The 26101-nt window shown below is 42.1% G+C and overlaps 1 protein-coding gene across 4 annotated transcripts in view; it reads right to left on the reverse strand.

Moving 5' to 3' along the window:
* ANO6 (anoctamin 6) overlaps positions 1 to 26101 on the reverse strand; it is a 198189-nt gene that overhangs the window by 108606 nt on the left and 63482 nt on the right. For all 4 annotated transcript variants that reach the window (XR_008552214.1, XM_037514106.2, XM_037514107.2 and 1 more), the window contains one exon: positions 14041 to 14120. Coding sequence is in view for 3 of the 4 variants with exons in the window: in XM_037514106.2 (XP_037370003.1) it covers positions 14041 to 14120 (80 nt within the window). In the remaining variant the exon portion in view is untranslated. The remainder of the gene's footprint in view (positions 1 to 14040; positions 14121 to 26101) is intronic.

Genomic DNA, 26101 nt, shown 5'->3' on the forward strand with positions numbered 1-26101 from the left:
ATTTTACTGCAAAATTTTGTGGAGCTGAGAGTGCTTTATTCAAATTAACATCATTTAAATAGCTTTTATTTCTGGTTCAATTGAAAAGTCTATTAGAAGTGTCGAAGTGCCCCACACATGTGCTGATGGATAGACTGTACGGCTGGCATTCATAATATTGTTGGGTGTGACTCCACCCTCTAACAACTTTCTAGGAAACGAATACACTTGTAACTACTCTCTCAGAAGCACAAGCTGCACATGCTCATGTGTGTTCTTCCAAGGAGAAGAGAACCCACTGCTGATGCCAACACACTGAGTTCATTTGAAAGGCAACGAGGAGGGATATGGGTGGGCTGAGCAATGTTGGGTGGTGGCTACTCCGTGCTAAGCCACCCTGTGCCCACAAGGTCCATAGCCAATAAGAATCCATCAAGGTTAGATAAGATTCCTTGCTGTTTTAATATTTTATGAATATGCTTTTAAGATTGCTAAAATGTTTTTCGATCACTGAACAACATGTTAGGGAGGAAATCTACTGCTCATTTTTTTGCTTTTAATACAAGAGGAAACTGAGGTACTAAAAAACAACTTGGCCCCAGGAGAGGGGGTTCATCGCATCTTGTTCACCTGCTTAGGCTCTTAGAATGACTTCCCCTGACAAAAATTAAAAGTAAGACACAAAAACACTTTCCAGGTCTCAAAGTACCTCATCTCATCCACCTCTCTCTTTCTGGAACTTTTAACTCCCCATTTCACAGGATACTATATTTACTTTTAAAAACCAATTAAAACAAACAAAAGTACAAGGGCTGGTGCTGATACCATTAGCATCCCTGAATGATCAGTCAAAATTTCATTATGTGTTTTTATTTTAAGGGATTTGGACTAGCAATAAAATGTTACTCCAGCCACAAGTATACTCCTGATTTGGTAGGTTTCAATTTGTACCAAAATCATAAAGAGCCATATTATTGGTTTGTCCATTATCATTGATGAAATTGTTCTTGCTGTCAAGGTCACATCAAACTACATTTCAAAAGATGACATGGGAGAAGGAACTGCAAATGCATTTTCCTTTTGAAGGAGGCTGTAGCATTTCTAGGAAAACTATATTTACAATTTTTTACCAGCGACAGACATAAGGAACATGTTTGAAATGCACCTTTGCTGAAATAGGGAAAACCACAGCTAACTAGTGGGACTTCAGAAACCAAAACACTTCAAATCATCTTGCCCAAACTCTTCTGCCTTCCAAATTAATTAAAAATTCAAAATAGAGAGGGCAGCTACAGTTGAAATTTCACCAGTCTCCCTTTTCACATTTCCAGCAACCCTGTTAATTCAAAATTATATGCATTTTCCTCAATTTCTACTTCTCTTTAAATTTTTAATCGCAACTTTTCATGTTAGTGCTACTTTTCAGGTCCTGGTATATGCCAGAAGACTCTCCGTATTAACCCAATTCTTTCGCTTGTGCAGTATTTTTTGGCCATTACTGTGATATGTTTCTAGATGACCTAGAATCCAATTGAATTGAATGGTAAATACTGATATTCCATCCTTGGTCCGAATGCCCAGGGTTCCCTGCTTTCCTCAAACATGTTTTTGTCAAATCAATTTTGACATCCCCTAGATAATAGACAGCTCACTGAATTTCAAATTGAGTAATTTGTGGGGCAGGGATTCATAGAGTATTTTAGTCAAGGGTTTCTGAAAAATAGGGGAATAAGCCAGATAGAATGAATAGTATCTAAGGAAGGAAGGGTTTTCATCAATTAAACCATTTGGTTTATGATAATAGGTTAAATGAAGGGGGAAAATCCCACATGAAAGGAATTTGGATTTATTGGTGAGCCTCAAATAACTCACTGGGGTGGTATATTCCAGAAGAAAATTCCTTACTGTCTATTAACCACCAAGTCCTGCTATATGTAACATACCCTTGCCTTCACGTTTCCACAGACACATCTCGGTTCAAGTTCCCATTGGATTGTTGAAAAAGTCATGACACATTTTTGCAAAGAAAAATTATGTCCTGACTTTTCTAATAACCCAATACAACCTATGTGTGCTTGAAGAAGTACTTTAATTATTTTTTTAAAGATTTATTTATTTATACAAGCACTGGGTACAGTCAGAAGCGCAGGAGGGTGAGAGAATTCACCAGAGCCATAGCGGAGAGCAGAACAGGCAGAGTGACGAAACACACTGCTGAGGGGAGCAGCGGGCGCGGCAGGAGAGATCTGTTGCGCCATATGGGACCCTCACCTGGCGGCTGGGGATCAAACTGGCGCTGCAGAGGCTGCAGGCAGCTTCGCAGCCCAGCCATCAACTGCTGCGCCACCAGGTGCAGTATTTTAATTATTTTATCATATTTCTACTGAAATGGCCTGTGTCTACCTACAGATACCTTCTATCCACGGGTCTCACACAGTTGACCTTGAAACAGTGCAGATTTAGAGGTGCCAAACTGCAGGTGGAGGATTATTGGGCACCGGTGGCGGGCAGGGTGTGAAAATACACATTTGTACAAGTTTAAATATATAACCTCAAGGCTGATGCAACAATGTAGATGTATATTACCTCAATAAACAATGTGAAAAAAATCGAGTTGGTGAAAAGAAAGAAAATCCACATGTAACTTCTGACTCCCCAAAATTTAACACAGTCATTCCTCAGCAGTCAAGTTATTGATTTCCATCTCCCCACCCTCCCTCAGGTGCCCAAATCCACAGATACTCAAGCCCCTTCCAACTGGCCCTCCCTCCCCTCAGGTTACACATCTGTGGATGGTTGAATCCATGAACACAGATCCCTCGGGTAGGAAATGAAAGTCCACATATAAGTGGATTTAAACCCGTGTTGTTCAAAGGTCAATGGGAGCATGTTTTGCAATTCCATCCACCATTTACTATTGCTAAATTTTTAAATTTGTGTGTTTTTATACTTTTGGTTTATTTATTTTTGCATAGAACTGGGGTGTAGGCCAGAGTTGCAGGGTTTGAGTGGATTCACCAGAGACAGATTGGGAAGCAGAACAAGTGGATCCACTGAAATCTACTGCTGAGGGGAGCAGCGGTGAGACAGGAGAGGTCTGCTGCGCCATGTGGGTCAGCTCCCTGGTCAGGGATCAAACTTGTGCTACAGTAGCTGGGGACTGCTTCATAGCACTGGCACTGAACCCTTTGCACCACCAGGGAGGCCCCTCTGTTAACATTTTTGAGATAGTTATTTTCACTTTAAAATGTTACTGATGGTAGGCTATTATGGGCTTACTACTTTTTTCCAAAGAATTAAATGTTCTGATTTTTTTTTTCTTGCATAGAAAAACTGGGGCGTAGGCCAGAGATGTGGGGGGTAATGGTGAGAGGATTCACTAGAGAAAAAGTGGGGAGCAGAACAGGCAGATCTACTGAAATCCACTGCTGAGGGGAGCAGCGGGCGAGACAGGAGAGGTTTGCTGCGCCATGTGGGTCAGCTACCTGGCCAGGGGTCAAACTCAGGCCACAGGGGTGATAGTGCTGGGACTTAACCCCTAGGTTACCTAAGAGGCCCTAAACTTGTGTTCTTGCCTAAGCCTCAGCATCTACCCCCATGCTGATCTGTATCTTCTCAATATGCTTCCCCTTCGAACGGAGCACCCAGTTGCGCAGGACCTTCACCAATACTGAAGAGTAGAAGCAAAGTACTTTGTTTTGAACCTAGATTTGCATCACCTTTCTAACATGCTCAATTCATACAGAGTTTAGTCAACCAAATGCCCTGCCTCTTCATGTAATCAGTCATTAGTCCCAGCTTTTCAAATCTTTACCTAAGCAGCTGATATTTATGAATTAGGAACAAGAGCTTACTTTAATTCATATTGATTTTTATCTCCTCTAGAAATTGATTTCCATCCATTATTCACAGTCTTCATAAGATCAACTGTCCAGATAAGCAAACTCTAGCTTGGTTCACATTTCTCCATTCTGTATTTAAATGCCATTTCCCCATGCGTTGCTAAATACAAAACACACAAAAACATTTGTGGCTTTCTCCTTACACTAGCCTAATAATTCCTTTTAAAAAAATGTGCTCAGTTTGACATGATTTATCTTTACTGAATTCACACAGACATCAGTCATGTCAGATGGAACCCTTGTTGGCTCCTGAATGATTTTTAACATTCACAGACCATCTGCTTAAAAATCTCATTCTGTAATATTCCTGGAGATTAATGTTCCAGCATCGATGTGTCCATGCATCAGAACTTAGTCTAGGCCCATCTTCGACTCTAACCCTACCCTTTTTGAAAAAAGGGTGTCCCTCTAATTTGTCCCTCTACTATTTTGGCACCTGTACCTATATCACCTCAAGATTAGCAACTGTGATTCCATGAGCAATTCTGAGAGCTCTTTTTCTACCCAAGTAATGCAAACTCATTTGGAACAATTATATTCCTGTTTGAAAAATTCTCATGCAATGTGGGCTTCTATTGCTTTATTTCAATCTAAACTTAATTCTCAAGAAAAAACAAAATTAAAATAGAATTGTACCAGCTCTTTTGTGTGTGTGTGTGTGTGTGTGTGTGTGTGTGTGTAGAAGAACTGGGGTGTAGACCAGAGGTGGGGTAAGAGGATTCATCAGAGACAGAGGGGGGAGAAGAACAGGCAGATCTACCAAAATCCACTGCTGAGGGGAGCAGCGGGTAAGACAGGGAAGGTCTGCTGCACCATGTGGGTCAGCTCCTTGGCGGGGATTGAACTTAGGCCACTGTGGTGACAGCGGGGAGGCCACCAGGGAGGCCTGTACCAGGTCTTTTTTATCTGTCATCTCAAATTGCCTTCCTCAAATTTTGGACAGACTACAGGGTCTAACAAAACTCAAAACCAATCATTCACTTTTTTTCTCATCATGCTGAACATTTTTTCATAAGCATCCATTCACTCACTTAGCTTTACTCTCGTATCTTAAGTAATAATGGAAAAAAAAAAAAGCCTGTAGTGTTATGAAGGATTACTAGTAGGGAAAAATTTGCTGATATTTTGAGAAAAATCAGCCCTAACTGGTCCTAGAAGCCTAATCACCATTTATGACCAATTCTCTGAGAAAGTACACTTTGCATTCCAAAGAGGTGACCAAAAAGAAACTTCTGGTCGAAGTCTTTGCATGCCAGTCTGCCTATTTTTGTTCCTACCCCCTCCACTCCAATCCTAACAAATCCACCAATGTAGCTTCTGAATCAGACACATACAGCAGAGGTCCTCTTCCCTCCATCTTCAAGCAAAGTTCGCATCCATCATCATTTCTTCCTGGCCATACAAAAGCTCCCGGCGATGAGAAGCCACAGTGATTCCTATCACAGCAAATGGGTCTATTGAGCAATTCTCACTGTCCACTTTATCTCCAACCTCATTTCCCCTGAGAGTCCTTTTGCTAAATTAACATCTGTCTCTTTGGGTTCTGTTTTTTGTTTTTTAAAGATTATTTATTTACGCATACAAGAGCTGGGGTACAGGCCAGAGGCATGGGGGTGAGAGGGCTCACCAGAGAGCGGGGAACAGAACAGGCAGAGTGACTGAAATACACTGCTGAGGGGAGCAGGGGGAGAGTCAGGAGAGGTCTGCTGCACCATATGGATTGTTCCCTTGAGGCCGGGGATCAAACTCGTGCTGCAGAGGCTGGGAATGCTTCATAGGTTGCAACCCAACTCCCTGCACCACCAGGGAGGTCCCTCTTTGGGTTCTGTTTTTGGTCAAGTTTCATTTCTCTTTCAGCTTAGGGAACTTCGTGTCCAAAACTAGTAAGCACCTCTATTTCTCTCTTTATATAAGGTGCAAGGGTACAAGTCCAAAAAAAAGCTCGGGCAGAAGGCTCCTGCCTTATCCCCAGTCTTCAGGATCCTGAAAATATTGGGAGCTTGAGACAGACCTCAGGATGTATGCCGGGTTTCTGGAATTTGCCAGAAAGGCTTTAGACTGACTGTAAAGTAAAACCATAATCTCTCAATAGCCCCAATACCAGATGCCTCAGGGCAATTAATCGGTGGCTTTGAAAACAAAAAATATCCTGCAAACAAAAATCTACAGACCCCTGGGAAGCTGGCTCTGCTCACTCACAGCTTTCACAGCTCAAGGCAACTGAGGAAGACGGACATGGTCCTTGTTCAGTGTGTCACTTGCAGACCTAATCCCCCAATGTTTGTGGGGGGACTATAGTACATTAAGCCCATGCTACTGCAGTAGGATGTGTCCTCGAGTTCCAAAGAGCCTGCCATCTCTGCTTCCCTGCTGTTGTTCCTGGTTCACCGAAAATCTGGCACTTGGCTGGCATCGAGTCCTCTACCAAGCCAGCCCTGCACCTCAGCCCGTTGTGCCTCAGTCCTCATCATCCTTCTGTCCCTGTCACACACTAACTGCCATCCTCCTCCCCTGAAATTTGTCATCACCAGAGACACTCCCTTTTCAGAATCACCCATCCTTTCTTCCTTTCCTCCACTCCTTTCTGAGGTCACATTTCACAGATCCTCACTTAGGAACACTCTCAGCCATGGTCTGCTCTGCCCACTATGTCCATTCTGCCAAGCCCAGATCCAGGCTGCACTCAGCTCTTGGGGTGTCTCAGATGCTGGGGAAGCCACAGCAGGGCAGTTTTGAGTGTGTGTAAATTCAGGCTCATTGCCCCACACAGGCCATCACCACTGCTCAGAAGTTCTAGAACCTTCTCTCATTCTTTTCCCAGGTCTTGTGGTGTCCTGCTCTCCAAGAGTGAACTCTCCCCACCAGTGTTCTCTTCATTCTCAGCATTTCTCTAATTTTGAAAGTGTCAGAGAAAATTCCCTCAGGTTCTCTCCATCAAATCCATAAACCAACAATGTTGACCTTCTAATTCCTGTACCTTACAAGACAAGGCTACTTCTACCTTGTGTTTCTGCGCCCACCTCTGCAAACCATCCCATGTCTCTTCCAAAGCCATTCTTCTGTCTAGAGTCAACAGATCCACATATTCTTAGTACTATTTAAACTCAATTCTCTCCACTTAGCAGAAGTCAGTCATCCTTGGCTCTCAATTTCTCCTTCACTTTCCTCTCTGTCTAGTTCTCTGGTCCTTCCCTTCATAGTCAAACTCCTTTTAAGACAGAGTAGTATTTTCTATTTCCTTTCCTCCTGCTCATTCTACATCCGCTCGAATCTGGATTGGGGTGTTGGCCCCAACACTGCCTACAACAGCTCTATTAAAGGACACAAGGGACCTCAGTGCCTTTTCAGAATTCACCTGACTCAGAGGCTCGCAAATGAGGGCAATTTCACCCCAGGAGACATTTGGCAATGTCTAGAGATACTTGGTTGTCACACCTGGGGAGAGGGACCTTTGCATTACCGGTTTGAGGCCAGGAATGCTGCTAAACTCCCTACAACACCTGGAAGAGCCCCACAACAAAGAGACCCTGCCCAAAATGTCAGGGGTGCTGAGATTGAGAAATCGTGATCAGACCAGATCCCTGCACTTCTGGAACTCTTCACCTTCGAGCTGTTTCCTGGCCTCCAGCCTGCCCTGCTCCAGACTTCCCGCCTACCTCTCTGGTCCCCTCCCTTTGCAACCACCCACTCATCCTTTGGAGAATACCCTCAGCTCACTGTCACTTCAATGCAGTCATCACTCCTGACATCACTTTCGGGGATTTCCATACCACGTAGCTGGTCCTCCCAATGCCCTGTCCTTGTAACTCCAAACTCCACCCTGTCTCATCCCAATGTATTTCTATCCCGGCCCTCATCTGTATCAGTTACAGCAACTCTTCACTAATTATAAATATCTGACTATCCAACCGCCTATCTTTGCAGTTCACTCTCTCCTTTACCCCAACTCCAAAAACCATCAAATTCCACGAGGGTCGAAGTCTACTGATCCCATCGAACCATCTCCCCATGTCCATGGGTCTCAATTCCCTTGCAAGCGCTAGGTGACTCTTACCCTTGACTTGCTTGGCTGAAATGACTTGGAGAAACCCCAACATTGGTAAATGAGATGCTTCAACCCTCTCCACACCTGTTCCCCCAAAGGTGTATGTGAAGGGGAAACACACAACTGCCATGACCACCAATCTCCAGTGGGCTCCCTGCAACCACACCCTCTCTCCCAAGTCATGCTCCACTCCAGTGAGTGTCACCGCTTATCCTCACCGTCTCTTTCCTTTCTCAATCTTAGCTAGTGCCCTGCTACCCTTGCATTGGTAAATGAGAAGCAATCAAGAAAACAATGTCAACAAAATTTACTGAACTAATCCCACCTGTGTCCTAATATTCTCGCTTTCCCCCTACTTTGAGTGAATGAACCATCTTTGCAGCTAAGCTGGAGGGGGCAACCCACTTACCGATCAGAGGGACCCTCTTGCCCTCCAACAACTTCACCCAGGTATTCTTCCCTCTCACTACTGCATCATCAAATTTTCTCTCCCTACTAGATTAGCCCCATTACCTTACAAACAGTAATTCTTGCCATCTGAAAACTAAATAAATTAAAAACTCTCTTCCTCCTAATCAATCATCGTCCAGGGTCTTTATTCTGCCTCACACATTACCTCACTGTTCTCAGTCCCATAGCCTTAAACATTATTGTGTACTGACAACCCCCAGATTTCTAGCTGGACCCCTCTCTTTAGTTCTTTAGACTCACATATCTCACTGTACAGCAACATCTCCACTGGGATGTCTCAAACCCTACATGTCCAAATCAGAATTTTTATTTTCTTCTGCATACTCTCTCCTCCAGCAGTTGCTGCTGGCAGTCACCCTCGACTATTCTTTCGTGCGTACTTCAAACCTGATCCGTCTACCAGTCCCATTGGTTCTACCTTCAAAACATGTTGTGGATTTGAATACGTCTCACTTCTGCCGTCATTAACTCTTAGGACCAAGGCAACACCACCTCTCACTTGGAGTCCTAAAAAATCTGTCTCCCTGCTTCTGTTCTTGCTCCTCCAATCTATTCCCAATGCAGCCAAAGAGAGCCTGTTAAAACATCGGTAGGGGAGGGCAAGTCAATCCTCTGCCCCAAACCCCCTAGTTTATCCTCTGCAGGCTGATCGCAGATGGCTCCCAACCCATTCAGAGTAAAACCCAGTTGCTGCCAATGGCTCCAAAGCCCCCTCTGCCTACTGTTCTTAATGCCCTTCACTCTGTTCTAATCTTGTTGGCCTGAGTCCATTTCTTCAACTATAACCTAAACTGTCCTGCCGCAAATCTTTGTTTAAACTCTTCCTTCTGCCTGGAATGTTGCTCATCTAGATGTCTTCTAGCTTCTTACACATCACCTTGGCAGAGAGACTTGGCCTGAACACCCTGATTGAAACTGGAGTCTGCCCCTTTAAAATGTGAGCCCCACAAACGCTGGGATTTTTTGTGCCCCAAACAGTACCTGTAAGTAAATATTTACTAAGTAAATTCATAGTTAACTCTTTTTTGGGATCACACATATTTTCACCAAGTTAAAGATAATACATTTTGAGGCCTCCCCTGGTGGCTCAGTGGTTGAGTGCTGGGCTGCGAAGCTGCCCGCAGCCTCTGCAGCACTGGTTCCATCCCCGGCGCAGGTGAGGGTCCCACATGGTGCACAGACCTCTCCTGCCACCCGCTGCTCCCCTCAACAGTGTATTTCATCACTCTGCTTGCTCTGCTCTCCCCTCTGGCTCTGGTGAATTCTCTCACCCTCCCGCGCTCTGACTGTACCCAGTGCTTGTATACATAAATCTTTTTTTCTTAAAAAAGTTAAAAAAAAATAATACATTTTTAATTTCAGGGTAACAATAACACTGTTGATAAAAAGGAATCCAGTCACACAAAATTCCAAATGGAATAATTATTCTCAAACTTCCTTCTCTCTGCATAACCAGGAATGTTTAACAAAGGCAAGATATATTTGTTCCTGTTTAATCCTACTCTTCCTGGGTCTATTTTTCTCGTTTATTCTTTCTAAATGATGTGGTTTCTCATTATCTTGTCTGGTTTATCCTACTGTAATACTAAGATGCTTTTGCTAGCTCAAATGCTTTCTTATGTTTACTCCAAATAGGGTAGAAGCCAAACAAAGAAATACACTATCTGTTGTGGGTCTCCCTGGTGACCTAGGGGTTGAGTCTCAGCGCTGTCACCTCTACGGCCTGAGTTCCATGCCTGGCCAGGGAGCTGAACCACATAGGGTGCAAAAGACCTCTCTTGTCTCACCTGCTGCTCCCCTCAGCAGCGGATTTCAGTCAATCTGCCTGTTCTATTCCCCACTCTGTCTCTAGTGAATCCTCTCACCCCCCCCACCCCCGCACCTCTTGCCTACACCCCAGTTCTTATACACAAAAAAGAAAATTCAAAAGAAAATACAGAAGCAGGAATGGGATGGCTTCACACATATGACATTATCAAGTTACTCTCTAGAAGGTTAGCACTTGGCCACTCCTTAAACTCCACCACCGTCCACCTCCCCTCAGGGTGCATTTATATCTTTTTCAACATGTTCCCTGATTCTCACAAGCTTTGGGGTAACAAGACCTGCATGCATTTTATGTCCACATCTCAGTTCATCACCTAACATTTCAGCACTTTTGCAACTCCCTGGGGTGGGCAGTGGAGAACAAAGATGGGCACCATGCAGGTGACAGGTCAATGGCCAGATTGGGGTGAGCTCAAAGAAGAGATGCAGCCTGGGCTCTGCTCAGCACAAGGTGTGCCTCAGCTTTCAGGCCACATAGCAGGAGTGGGATGAGGTGAAGGGGAATCCAGAAGCACTGGTTCACCCCTGGTTTAGGCTGCACAGTAGGGCACCCTTCTCCCTCCTGGCATCTTAAGACATCTGAGCTAGGGGAGCACTCATATGCTGATCTTGCTGGTAACCAAAGCCACTCAACTAGCACTGCTCTTAGGGCTCAGTTCAAACAAAAGAAAAACAGAAATTCTGAAGGAAGCAAACTAATAACGAGAAGCATTTTCTTCTCCCTGTTGACCAAGCTACATAAATACACTCCGTTGTATAAAAACACTAGGCTCTTGATGCTCCTACAATCTGAACTATTTGAGGATAAGGCCTGAGTAAACACAGTCTGGGCCTCACTTTATTCCAGTTCCACTCAGCAAATTGCAGCTGAACCTCCCAAAATGCCAGATGGAGAAAACAGAATACTCATGTTTTGATTCTTTTTACTCTTCTCTGTCTTCTTTTCAATTTCAGTTTTGCTTTGCCTTTCAGCTCTTTTGCTCCCAGGTTTGTATTGTCACCCCTGCCTCTGATTTTAAATTTTGGTTTGGATGAACTTACTTGATTCTGTCCTGGCATTTTTCCAATCCCCCTGCACACAAGACCGCAGCCACCTCTTGTAACCGATGCTGTGACTTTCTGCCTGCAGAAGAGGCTGCCCCAAAGGGTGGTGCCTGATTCCCTGGGGTCCCCGAGTCTCAAGGCTCCTTCTATACCTCCTGTTTGCTTACCATGGCAACAGCAGTTTGGGAAACACTTAATTGTTTACTATGAACTGGCAGGACATGGGTTACAGATGCTGAGGAGAAAATAGGAGCTATTTATACGCTGCACGAAGATGTGGCTTCCAAAGAGCATCAGTTGTGTGAACACCTACAAGGCACAAGAGGAACACAGACTCCTTCTTGTCATGGCACAGACACCCAATTAGAGATCAATACTCAGGACACAGAAATTTGATGTCAACCCCACACACTGGGAAATTGTCATTAATAGCTTTCAGCTCCACGATGTGGTCTAAGAGATGACTCATTGTTCTGGAGGCGTGACGGTGAAAGACAGATATAGCAGTGGTTCATCTAAAACTCCCCTTCCAGCTTGGGTGTTTTCAGACTCATAGTTAAGAAAAGTCTCAAGGGCCTCCGCGGTGGTGCAGCGGGTTGAGTGCAGCACTGTGAAGCTGTCCACTGCCTCTGCAGCAAGGGTTCAATTCCCGGCTGGCCAGGGAGATACCCACATGGCACGGCAGACCTCTCCTATCTCGCCCACTGCAACCCTCAACAGTGTTTTCGGTCCATCTGCCTGTTCTGCTCCCTGCTCTGTCTCTGGTGAATTCTCTCACCCTCCCGTGCCTCTGGCCTGTACCCCAGTTCTTGTATAACTAAATCAATCTTAAAAAAAAGGTATCTTGGGCCTCCCCAGTGGCGCAGCGGTTGAGCGCTGGATTGTGAAGCTGCCCGCAGCCTCTGCAGTGCCGGTTCGATCCCCGGCTGCTCCCCGGCCACTGGAGGAGGGTCCTACAAGGCGCACAGACCTCTCCTGCTGCCCGCTGCTCCCCTCAGCAGTGTACTTCGGTCCTTCTGCCTGCTCTGCTCCCCGCTCTGGCTCTGGTGAAGTCTCTCACCCTCCCGCGCTTCTGACTGTACCCAGTGCTTGTGTAAATAAATAAAAATAAATCTTTAAAAAAAAATTCTTTGAAAAAAAAAAAGTCTCTTGATACATCAAATGCATCCTGGGAGCCTGCCTCTGGCATCACAGGTAATGCTCAGTCTTCCCAAGTTGAAAAGGGTGTGTTCGTAGAAAGCTAACACTGAAGGCAGGAGAAGAAGGCCAGGCAAAAACAGCCTGCGGAGGCCTGCTGGTCTCAAACAGCTAATACACACAGACTGAAACCTGATCCTGAGAAGAATACTTTTACTTCTCTACCAGGAGTTGGTGTGAACAATAGATGTGCATACCGATGCCTTAATGCACACAGCTCTTTTTAGACTACACATGTTGCTTAAAGAGAATCAGTAAGTCGTAGTTAGAAAATTATGAAACACAAAAAAGGGGGCTCGATGACTTTCTACTCCAAAGTAAAATACCTGTTGCCCATGCTGCTTTGGAGTTCTAACTGTGGAGTTAGAAAAACCACAAAACTGCGATGTTACTTTAAGATGCAGGAATATTGGTGAGAATTCACAATTTCCTCCGCTGAAAGTCTCAGTGAATATAAGAGGGAAGTCACTGAATACTATGTCTTTCTATTACAGCCAAGTGATTTTCACAGTAGGCAATCTGCTGGGACACCACAGGAGTCCTACACTTTGAAATAAAATGGCATGGTGGATACAATTTGATGTGCAATCCGTTTTCAGTTCAAAGCATCGCCTAGTTTCCTTACTCTTGGCTGAATTAGGTGGCAATCCATAAAGAGTGAGTGAGAGGAGAAAAAGCACATGAGTTCTTTTTTGTCTTCATCGATAATATAATACAATTGCACTTTGCCAATCACAACATTGGTGAGTGCATCACACTTTGAAAATAAACTAAAAAAGGGATTTTTGCATTGCTAACGTGACAGAGTGCAAGACAAACCCTTTGCAGCAGGGGGCAAAAATCAGTCAATCTAGGTGGGTGCTGGCATGTTTTTCCTACACATCTGGTTCCATAATATGGTGCATGAGTCAGAAAAAACACTTCTTCCCATCCCCCTCTTCAAATGAGTTAATGAAATCTGTTCAGAAAGGACATTCTGCACAAGGCATCCTATGTGCTTAATTTTCTCTAAACAAGGCATTAACCAAATCACAGTATCATCTAATAAGATTTTTAATTCCTTGAGGGTAAGAGCCATGGCTGATCTTTAATGACTCTAATTTACTGAGTGCATATAGTTCCTTTCTTGGTAGGAACAACCAACAACATGTTCCTAGCCACCCATGAGATGTCTAGTAGGTTGTATTATGGAAGTTTCCAGAATGAAATGGTACTCAGACTGGGCAATGTGCCCGCACATGCTCAGTAAAGATTGATTTCCAGAGTGATTAGCAGTAGGAACTGATAGAAAGATTATCAAGGAGTGAAGGGGGAACTTCAGGAAGTTGATGCCCTTTTACTGCATAATGAGTCTCCATTTATGGTCACAGGGAGGAATTAGAGCAGATGCTGTACAGTTTCCGTTCCCAGAGAAACAGAGCTCCGAACACGAGCGTCTCTGCTAGCAGGACCTGTGCCAGATCTACAGCCACTGAAGGCTAGAATTTATTAAAAAAACAAAACAAGCAGAGGAAGCTTCTCTCCATTCTGTGAAAACTTAATGGTACAAACTTAAGGAAGAGTAGTAGCACTTACAAACTTCGGGGTCTGGAAATCAGGCTGATTTTCCAGTCCTCCAAAACTGGTGGCCATCGTCATGTTATTGTGTTCCAACCCTAAAAGGAGAGGGAAAAAGAAACACATGAAGCACAAACTTTTAAACATTTTTTGCTTTTAAATTAGCAGCATTGTCTTAGCAACTATATTTGGGTTCACGCCACACTGAGGGTGAGATTATTTAACACTTTCAGCTATGGATGATGCTCAAAATCCTCAGCCACGCGGCTGCTATGCGGGACAGCGCGGGATTAGAGGTTGAGGAACCGAATACAGATGGGGACTGGACTGTCTGCAACGAGATGTGTGGCTCTAGATCCTGATTTAAACAAGCCAGATTAAAAGACTTAAAAAGGAAATTCTGAACAGTAAGTGTGGAATTCTACTATAGTATGCTCTTTCATCGGCTGGGCAATGCCATGTTTGTAGGATGTTAAGTCTTAAAATGCTCTAGGTTAAACCTAGCTTGATAAATCACTTAGCTTCTCCACGGAGGGGCACAACAGCAAAATGTTACAAAACTCTAGCTCAGAACACACTGGCCTGCTGGTGTCTTCCCCACTCTGCCTCAGAGAACAGATATGGTAATTCTAGGGTATCAGTGTTCTGTTATCAATCTGCTGATTAGCTTTCTCTGATGAAGATATAGTGGGAGCCAAATGAAATTTTCTAGTAGATACATTAAGAAAATGAAAGAGAAGCAGGTAAAATTAATTTTAATCATTGGATCTATTCAGATTATCATTTGGACATGTATTCAATGTAAAAAATTACTAGTGGAGCATTTTACTTTTTTTTTTTTTTTTTGCAATAAGACTTGGAAATCCAGTGTCATATTCAGTGTTATATCCATGAATACATTATACTCAACACATCTCAATTCAGACTGGCCACATTTCAGTTCCTGACAGTCATGTGACTGGTGGCTGCTACACTAGACCTGGATGTTAGAGGAAGAAAAGCCAAATCCAGGAGGGGGTGCTTTGTGCAAGGCGAGATGTGTGGCTCTAGATGGGATCCTGGTTTAAATAAACTAGATTGGTTTAAAAAAAAAACCAGGCCTCCCTGGTGGTGCAGGGGGTTAAGATGCAGCACTATAAATCTATTGGCAGCCACTGCAGCATGAGTTCAATCCCCAGCCAGGGAGCTGACCCACATGGCGCAGCAGACCTCTCCTGTCTCTCCAGCTGCTCCCCTCAGCAGTGTATTTCAGTAGATCCACCTGTTCTGCTCCCCACTCTGTCTCTGGTGAATCCTCTCACCCACCCCACACTGCATCTCTGGCCTGCACCCCAGTTCTTATATGCATAAATAAATAAATCTTTAAAAAATAAGCCAGATTAAAAGACTTAGATAAGAAAATTTGAATATTAACTGTGGAATTCTACTAGAGAAGTATTAATATTGAAGAGTCTAAGAATGTAATTTTGGACATGACAGGATGTGATAATATTCTTAAATAAGTATAAATAAAGATAAAGTGATTTAACGAATTCAAATTTATTTACCAATCAGTCCAGACTCTTCAACAAGTCAATGACATCAGAAAGGCAGAGTATTAAAGATTTAAAGAACCCTAAAAAGAGAACATCTCTGAGCATGTTCTTTCCAACACCAGTGAAAAATTTACTCAATTCCAACACTCTTCCTAAGAGAGCAACAGAACCCACAGGTTAATGGCTGAGCTCCACCAGATTGCCCCTACTTCAGAGGCCAACAGCAAGTCCAGACTGTCCCCTGTGCTTCTGAATAACTTGCTGTAAATCAGATTCCACAACTCTGGTTGGGTTCAATGAATTTGCTAGAGTGTCTCACAGAAACACTTGCCAGTTTATTTTTTTATTTTTTAAAAGATTTATTTGTTTGTTTGTTTGTTTATGTAAGAACTGGGTTACAGGCCAGATGCACAGGAGGGTGAGAGGATTCACCAGAGACAGAGTGGGGAACAGAACAGGCAGACTGAAAAATACACTGCTGCGGGGAGGAGCGGGTGAGACAGGAGAGGTCTGCCGCGCCATGTGGGACCCTCGCCGGCCAGCCAGGATCGAACTGGCACCACAGAGGCTGTGGACAGCTTCACAACGCTGTGCTCAACTGCCTGCACCACCAGGGGAGGCCCACCAGTTTATTATACTGGGTATTATACAGATGACCAACCAGATGAAGAGGTACCTAGGGCAAGGTGTGTGGCACGGGCACACAGCCTCATGCCCTCTGCCAGTCTCCCCACATCACCAACCCAGATGTGCTCCAAACCACATACATCCCTTTGGGGTTTTTTCAGGAGACTGTATTATGTGAACACAATTCAATCATTGGCCGCTGGCAATTGATTCAACCTCCCAGGAGGTCTGGGTGGAAGGAGAAAAAGTTCCGCCTGTCAACACCAGATGTGTCACCATGTCAACTAGCCTCCCCCATCACTTTCCAAAAGTCACCTCATTCACACAACAAAGCCACCTCTATGGTTCTCACTGAGTAGGAAATTCCAAGGGTTTTAGGAGCTCTGTACCTGGACTGGACATGATAATATTATAAATCAAAATAGTAAAAAGACCATTAGCAATAAGTGGACTCAACTGCATCTGAGACCTATATCTTGGATAAAGCAGTCGTAAGGGCAAGTTCAGCAAAACTAGGGAGCATGAGAGTGGAACAGGCATTAAGTTTCATTAAGAAATGACTTTAATTATACAAAGTGTGATGCTATCTTGACTTTGTAGAGACTTTTGTAATGTGTGTGTTATACATATATATATATATATATATATATAAACTCATTAAAAACTTTTATGAAAGAATGAGTACCAATCTATGCAGAAAAACCCCCTTCTGTTACCCAAAAGAAAGCTGGGCAGGGGGCTCCCTGGTGGCACAAGGGGCTAGGTACAGCACTGGGAAGCTATCCACAGCCTCTGCAGCACGAGTTCAATCCCCCAGCCAGCCACAGAGGTGACCCACATGATGCAGCAGACCTCTCCTGACTTGCCCACTGCTCCCCTCAGCAGTGTGTTTCGGTAGATCTGCCTGTTCTGTTCCCAGCTCTGTCTCTGGTGAATCCTCTCACCCCCTGCACCTCTGGCCTGCACCCCAGTACTTGTGTGCATAGATAAACAAATCTTTAAAAAAAAATCTTTTTAAAAAAAAAAAAAAAGAAAGCTGGGCATTTGCAGGGGAGGTAAGAGATCTCCAAGTGAATCCTTAACAAAACCAGAAAAATCAGTCAACAGTTCAGTGGGTTACAAACACTTAGATTTGGCATGCTAATGACTGCATTAGACTTCCGGTTCATTCAGAAGCTAGAGGATAATACACTTACTCGTCAATTAAACCCATATCACTATACATCTATGAACTAAAAGCAAATGTCAGTCGAAATGATCGTGCAAACAAGTGACTTGAACGCTTTCACAAAACTGAGATCGTCCACTGTGAACCAAAGCAGAGAGAAGGACAGGTGAGGTGAGCCAGGGCTGGCAGAGCCACAACCAACACTGAAATTAAGGTACTTGCCTCCGAGAACTCCAGGAAGTCAACCACAATTACTAAACAGTTTGTTATCCTTCAAGAATTGCAATGTAATAAATTGGCTACTCTGACATCAGAACAACAATTGTCCAGTGTAATTATATTCTTACAGACCATCTTCAGAATTTGCTAAGATGTGCTTATGTACTAGGCTATTAGAAAATGTTTTAAATTGGGTTTTGCAGTTCATTTTATATTAGGAAGAACAGCCCTAACACTTCCATAGCATTAAAACAGATATTGAAATTATCTCAGCAGCATTTACGATACTCTTTTTCAGCAGAAATAGCAAGTCACGAAATAAAACTGCAGCTTTTTTTTAAATGAACAATGTACATCTGATGGAGTCACTTGGCTTTCTCATCATATCGGATTCCTTTAAAATCAGATGCCCAATTTATTATGTAGCTGGGTCAACAGATGGGATAGAGCTCTATCATTGTTGTTGTTTTTTTTTAATGAGAGGACAGGCTAAAGAAAATATGCATTTGCCTAAAGACTGAGGAGAAATAAGATATATTACCCAGATGTTCAATCAAATTAAAGGCATGTATACAGCTTGAAAGGATTTGTGAGAGAACATATAAAGCTATAGTTTTAGTTTATTCTGTTGGTAATAGAAACAAATGGATTTACTGGTTAATGTCAACACAAGAGAGAAACTATAAATTCAAGTGAATAAAAACAGAAATGACTTTTCTGAAACGTCATCAGCAGAACAAAGCTGCAGCTGTTGCTCTCACGACCTAATATAGTTTGGAGAAGTGATGATTTATGATGTTAATATGATAATTATACCTCCACTATGAGGGGCTCCAGATATGCTGGCTAGTCCCACTTCTGGTAATCTAAGACAGCTAAAAAAGTTCATTTTTCAGCAAAAACAAAATAGTCAAAATCAAACTGACATTTTGAAGGCTTCTTATTAAAACAGAGGCAGAGTCAGGGAAAATATTCAAAGGAGGCAAAAATGTTCATTTTATTTTTATTTTCTGATATCACTTTTAATATAATATCTTGAAATGTATTTCTGTATGATTGCCAGCCTCTCTTGGCAGAATAGAAGTATGACCTTGACTGGCACCACAAGTAGTCTATTCAGAACTTGGAATGTAAAAAGTGTTCAGAGCCTCTATGTTATCTGTTCATCAAAAAGCTGATTAGAAGGAAAAAGAGAAATACCAGAATGTCCCACTTACAGGGGGATACAGGAAAACAAAACAAAGGGTCAAGAAAAAGACACAACTTGCAGGCAAACCATAGACCTAAGACATTCTGTAGGTGAGGGGGTGGGGGAAGGGTCAGAACAAGGGAGGGAAGAGCACAAGGGACTATGGTGCTTGGTCATGGGTGATACGGTGGTGGGAGAAGTATGGGAACTACACCTGAGGGGAGAAATAAAATATTGTTCAGAAGTGAACAACAATATAAGAAAATAAATAAATGACTGAAAAACCAGCTATTCTGGTATGACGAGAAAAACTTCGGATATAACGTGTCAACATACCACAAAAAAGGCACAACTTTTGTCAGGTTGACAAATATCCATTATGTAGTTTATATTTCACACAGTCACTGTGTTAACAGGTGCTGGGCATACCAAGAAGGACAAGACAAGACTCCCTCAGGTTCAGGGAAGGAATCTGAGACATGGTGAATGCTACTTTTAGGCTAATTTGTAAGAGCGGGGCTAGACAGACTTAGGGATACTGGAAGAGCACTGGCGAAAACACTGTACACACACATCAATTGGTTTACTGAAGGCAAAAATTAAATAATTGAGAATCTAGGTCACTATAACTTTTCCTAATTTAATAGCCATTAATCACATTCCAATTAGTCAAAAATAAAAGTAATGACTTATTTTCAAAACTTCATCAATGTACTTAGTATAAAATTAAAGCCATAAAGTGATTGGTTTGGACCTATTCCATAGCAAAAAATGAAAGCCAGAGGTCTATCCCATTAATAGCTTAGTAACAGCACAGTAGAAACTTTACCAAAAACTAGCTGCTCTTATGATTATTGGTCTATCAATTAAAAAGGAGTCATGAACACTCATTATCTTGATTGTAGAAGAGAGAGATCACTTCTACAGCAAGACTTAAACTGATCCATGGAAAGAGCTGTTATCTATAATTTTATAATGCAGACAATATATTATCCACCAGAAAATACAAAATGATCCCTTGGGAAATTCAAGGGGAAAAACTAACATGCATGGGAAGTAGTGCCCTGACAATGAGAGTGATAAGAAATTAACAGTCAATTTCTGTCTAACTTAAGCCACCAGCATGGCAGGTAGTAGGGTCCAATCAACATATTTACTATGATTAAATGGTTGCCACTGATATGAGGGGACACAGAGTGAATATATAAGAGACAGTAGGTAAAAAGAGATCAGGAGCTGGCACAAAGGGTGCTTGGCACCAATTAGGGAATTCCCTGGGCTCAAAACCCATACTGTGTCTTAGCCACATGAACACAGACACTGATTTATTCTCAGTTGATTTTTTAGAATCTGGTAATAAAATTACTTCCACTACCTATTTCATAGGGTTGTGCAAAGAATACAAACAACAATTCAAAATCATGTTGTAAAAAGAAAATTAGCCACTATTTAATATAAATTAAGTTCACATACACAGACCCAAAGAAATGAAGAAATGAAAACAAATTTCCTGTCTGTATGATTTTGTGCTGGGCACCTCTGAATGTCTGATCTTATTTAATCCTGTTTTGATCCCTGTTTCAACAGATGATGAAACGTTTAAGGTTATTAGTTGCCTGAAGTCAACCACTAGAAGATGTCCAAAAATGGACATCTTTTGGAGTACACCAATTTGTTTCTTGAGTTGCTATGAATAATTCCAAGGGCCTCCTGATACTAAATATAAGTTGATAAGAAATTAAAATAGCACTGTAAGTATAAGTCAAAAAATATCACAATGGAACAGATAAACATATCTTGAGGAACAAATAAAGATAGCAATGGTGTGAAAATTATTGATATAACACTGTTAGAAGCACAGAAAAACTCCCCAAACAAACAGATATAATACCTGGCAAACAGGCAATGACAGTCATGTGACGAGAATCAAACAGGTGATGGGAGCAAAAACACCGAGATAAAAAAAAGTATAGCAATTTTCCTGAGGGATTTCAGGATCAGGGAATGTCCAGGTAAAGCAACACCAAAGGAATGGCATTTCCTATCACTTGGGAATGAGGATGAGTCCATATGCCTAGATTGGGCGTGATGTCTAATGATCTCCCAGACATTGTCCCCCTTAACTAAGAATCTCTAAATCAGGATATCAGGATCCATGGGAATTTGTACCTGAAATGACCTGAATGCCAGCTCTCACTGGCCACTCTTCTTAAAGCAGCCCCACACGTGACTACCACTTCCTCTTGCTCCATCCTTCCCAGATGTTATGTGGGGCCAGCAAGCCTCACCCCCTACAGGTGAGCCTTCCCCCATATCTGCATCATCCTGTGTCTCTCTTTCTGGACTCAGTTTAATAGGATCTACTGCTCCTGGTGACAATTAGATAGGAGAGAACTTTACTTCCCATATAACCCGGAGGTCATAAACTTGAAGATTGCAGATTGTAATATCACAATGAGATTTGAAAATGCAGCCAAAGAGAGATTAATAATGAAAAAAAAAAGTTAATAATAAAATACAGGGCTTCCCTAGTGGCGCAGACGGTTGAGCACAGTGCTGTGAAGCTGTCCGCAGCCTTTGCAGTGCTAGTTAGATCCTTGCTGGCCACAAAGCAACCCACATGGCATGGCATACCTCGCCTGTCTCACCCACTGCTCCCCTCAGCAGTGTATTTCAATCAGTCTGCCTGTTCTGTTTCCCTCTCTGTCTCTGGTGAATCCTCTCACCCTCCTGCACCTCTGGCCTGTACCCCTGTTCTTGAATAAATAAATAATAAAATCTTTAAAAAAAAAAAACTTAAAAAAAATAATAAAATACAAAGATAGGAGTTTCTTTCAAGGCTACGATGGCTCGTTTGCTCACACTGGGCAATGAACTTGAAGCTCACAGCTTCTGCAGAGCAGACACCCTGTGACTTTAGGTCTGTCCATCACCTAGTCTCCTCATCACTAAAATGTAAATTATAATACCAACATCAGAAGGTCATTGTGGAGAATCAATTAACTGGCAGCTAAATAAAAATGACTTGAAAACTATCAAGTATTCTCTAAATATTGGCTGTATTATCTTTAATAAATTTTCCCATTTTTAATCTTTTAGGCACCAATTTTCTTTCTGACTTTTTATATCTCTGAATTTTGTCATTCATTCCCCTTTTAACAAAATTAATTTTTTATTTTTTACTTCTATTTATGTATTTTATATCATTGTTCATTTTAGTACAGTCTACTTTCTCCTCTCACGTGCAGTCCCTGTAAAATTCCTACCCCAAGTCACCCGTGAACTGTCACTATAGTGTCTTGTGCTCTTCCCTCCTCTGTTTAAATCCCCCTCTTTCCCCATCCCCTGCTGAATGTCTTTGATTTATAGTTGCCTGCTAGTTTTGTTGTGTTTTTCCCCCGACCTCTTATTTGGTTTTCCTATATTCCTCCTATAAGTGAAACCATTCGATATTTTTCTTTTTCATTCTGACTTATTTCACAAAGCATCATCCCTTCCAGCTCCATCCATGTTATTGTGAATGGCATGAGTTTATCTTTTTTGCTGAGTAATATTCCATTGTGTCTATATGCCACATCTTCTTGATCCAGTCATCTGTTTTGGGGCATTTAGGCTGTTTCCATATCCTAGCTATTGTAAATAGTGCTGCAAAAACATAGGAGTTCAGGTTTCCAAAACTAATTTAAATGCAGAAAAAAGATTTTAGTAAATGTTTTTGAATGACCTAAGCATTGTTGACTATGACCTTTTCATGGGAAAAAAATGTGAATTAAAAAATGTTTTCTGGGCCTCCCCAGTGGTGCAGCGGTTGAGCGCTGGGTTGCAAAGCTGCCTGCAGCCTCCGCAGCACAGGTTTGATCCCTGGCTGCTCCCCGGCCACCGGAGGAGGGTCCCACATGGCGCACAGACCTCTCCTGCCGCCCGCTGCTCTCCTCAGCAGTGTTCTTCGGTCCTTCTGCCTGCTCTGCTCTCCGCTCTGGTTCTGGTGAATTCTCTCACCCTCCCGCGCTTCTGACTGTACCCAGTGAATGTATAAACAAAACAAACAAACAAACAAACAAATAAATAAAACATGCCTCTATAAAAAAAAACACTTTAAAAAATGTTTTCTTACTTTTCTGAATCTAGATTAATCAATCTCTTACTCCTGTTTGTTGCAGGCATATAAACTGATGACTGAAATATTTAAATGAAAATATATGGCATCCTCCTCAAATCATTTCTGGAATGCTAATTCCAAACTCAAGTAGATGATTTCCATTGGAGTGCTGTACTTTTCCCATCCTGAAAAGGATAAAAAGTGTTCTCTCTCTCTCTCTCTCTCTCTCTCTCTCTCTCTCTCCCTCTCACTTTCATAATTCTCGAAATAGTTGAAATAGGAAGAAAAAAGAAGGTACCACGTCATTCATGAAGACGTCACATTTGTTAGAGTAAGTTTTTTTTTTTTTAAGATTTATTTTTATTTATTTACTTATTTATACAAGCACTAGGTACAGTCAGAAGCGCGGGAGGGTGAGAGAATTCACCAGAGCCAAAGCGAGGAGCAGAGCAGGCAGAAGGACCGAAGGACACTGCTGAGGGGAGCAGCGGGCGGCAGGAGAGGTCTGCGCGCCATGTGGGACCCTCCTCTGGTGGCCCGGGAACAGCCGGGGATCGAACCGGCGCTGCAGAGGCTGCAGGGCAGCTTCGCAACCCAGCGCTCAACCGCTGTGCCACCGGGGAGGCCCTAGAGTAAGGTTTTTACTTACGTCGTGGACCCAGTACTATTCATCAGGCATTTCAAAAAATTAATAAATGTACTGTCTGCTTTAAGGTAAAAAACTTAATTACCTTGATTAATCATACCTTGATTAATGTATGATCATTAGTTCAATGACCTAAGCCAGAACTGGGGCCAATTCTTGACTTTTCTCCTTTCCCTGCTCTTGACAGTTGATCAATCACTCAGTTTCATCCCTTTATTTTTAACTTTTTGCTATGTATGTACTCTCTGGAAAGCACATTCCCTCTCCTTCCATTTTACTCTTTCTTTCGCTATTTATTTCAATGTCACCAGGTTATTTGCTTATCTTTGTGTTCCTGTAACAGCATCATGCTCGGCCAGTAAAACCTACTTTATCACTACAGGAAGGACCAAAACTCAATTTTGGCATTACTATTTATTAAAATGCATTACTATTATTAAAATTTTTCAATTGCCTTCTAGTAAGAATGTGAAAAAGAGAAATGAAAATCCTGGCTATGAATAAAAATGGCTACTATAAAGGGTAAATTTGGGGGGAAAATAGGTGTCCATGATGCTTATCACACTGTATGGTCATCACTTGGCTTTTCTTCTCATTTATCCAGGTGCTCCTGGATGAGAAATCATTGTCTTATTTTTCTTAGCTTCCTCAGAACCTGAAAAAATACCTGAAATATTACATATACTCCATAACTGAGTATATGAACAAACGGCAGAATAAATTATAAAGTATATCACTTCAGAAAAGTTACTAGGACCTCCTTAGTGGCCTAGGGGTTAAGTCTCAGCCCTATCACCTCTATGGCCTGAGTTCGATCCCCAGTCAGGGAGCTGACCCACATGATGCAGCAGACCTCTCCTGTCTCGGCCACTGCTCCCCTCAGCAGTATATTTTCAGTACATCCACCCATTCTGCTCCCCTTTCTGTCTCTGGTGAATCCTCTCACCACACCCCCAACCTCCCACACACATCTCTGGCCTATATCCCAGTTCTTCTACGCAAAAAATAAATAAAAACAACAATTTAAAAAAGAAAAGTTACTAGTGCTTTTCAGTTCCTCACAATGCAATTTAATTACTACACAGTAAGATTTTTCATATTTCTGGAAATATGTTGTATTGCACGTTATGTCCATATATAAAACAGGCTAAAAATACAGCATTTCTCCAAAATAATATTCTTCAAATACTTGGGTAATATTGGCACCAAGGAGGTGGCCAGCCTGTCCCCAACTTTGCCTAACACTCCAGCAACTCAAAAAGGAACAGGTCCCACCTATAGCCCCAAAGACTCCATAGAACAGAAGATGTTTGGAATTATTACTGGAGTTTCAGTTCCATTCTGTCGGGCTATATGTGTATCCATTGCCAAGGAACACAATGTTTTGATTAAAATATTAACTTGGTCCTGAAATCAGGAAATGCTAGTCCTCCCATTTTGTGCTTTTTCAAAATATTTTTGGCAATCTGGGGCACCTTGCAATTCCACGTGATTTGAATCAGCTTTTCCATTTCTGCCTTTACCACATTCTGCATATTTCCCACATTAATAAGTGTATTTTTAGATTTAATAATGTTAACAACACCCAATCATATTACCGAAGAGTGATTTTATCTAATTTGACCAATTAGGTGTTATTTTTTAAAAGCATGGAAAAGGCAGATGATGTTCTCTAAAAGACAAGTGATGTTAGTTATAGAAATATGTTCCAATAACAGCTTGAAACACTTGAAAGTGAACCCTCAATTTCTAATAACATTGTGGAAAACCATCACTGTCCATCACTGTCAATTCCGTCCGACTAGTTCAGGTCTTGTAAGACTCTTGGGGTCCCCAGTTGAAAACCACTCTGGGTTGCAGTTAGTTATAGCTCAGCTGAAATTTGGTTCTAGTTATTGACCTTTCCATCCCCAGATTATAGTGATTACGCATGTCCTGGGGATGAAAGAAGACACCACACTTCGATCCCTATTGTCTTTAAACTCAAAGCACACTTAGTCATAACTGCATGCTTAAACCAGAAGTGGCCTGATTTCAAAATCAGTTTTTGAAGCCTAGGAGGTATGAGAACATAGAAATGGAAGAACAAAAATCCTACAGGCCCACACTCTATTTGGCAGCACCTTTGATGCTAAAACATTTATGTTCCAGAATTCAGCATGTTTTATAATTCAAAAAGAAAATAACTCTTTCGTGTACATGCTATCTATTACTATGCTCCCCAACAAAATCTGGGACAGTACTGCTTACTTAACACATTCCTTCAATATTTTGCAGCCCAAAATACAAATTCGCTAAGAGGAAACAAAGATAGAATTTCATGTTGCTAAGGTTTCTCTATTAAATGAGTTCAGATCTGCTAGAGAGCAAATAAATAACAAAAATAATTTTTCAGCACTTTTGAAATTTTGATTATAAGTAAGGAACTGTGAAAGTGTAACTACTAAGAATGTATCTGGTATACTAACAACCTAAATGCCCCAAAAACTATTCAGCTATCAAAAAGACAAACCCATGTCATTTGCAGCAACATGGATGGAGCTGGAGGGGATGATGCTCAGTGAAATAAGCCAGAAGGAAAAAGAAAAATATCACA

Source organism: Talpa occidentalis, unplaced genomic scaffold, assembly GCF_014898055.3.
Source record: "Talpa occidentalis isolate TD23 unplaced genomic scaffold, MPIMG_talOcc4v2.1 talOcc4.16, whole genome shotgun sequence".
Classification (NCBI taxonomy): Eukaryota; Metazoa; Chordata; class Mammalia; order Eulipotyphla; family Talpidae; genus Talpa; species Talpa occidentalis.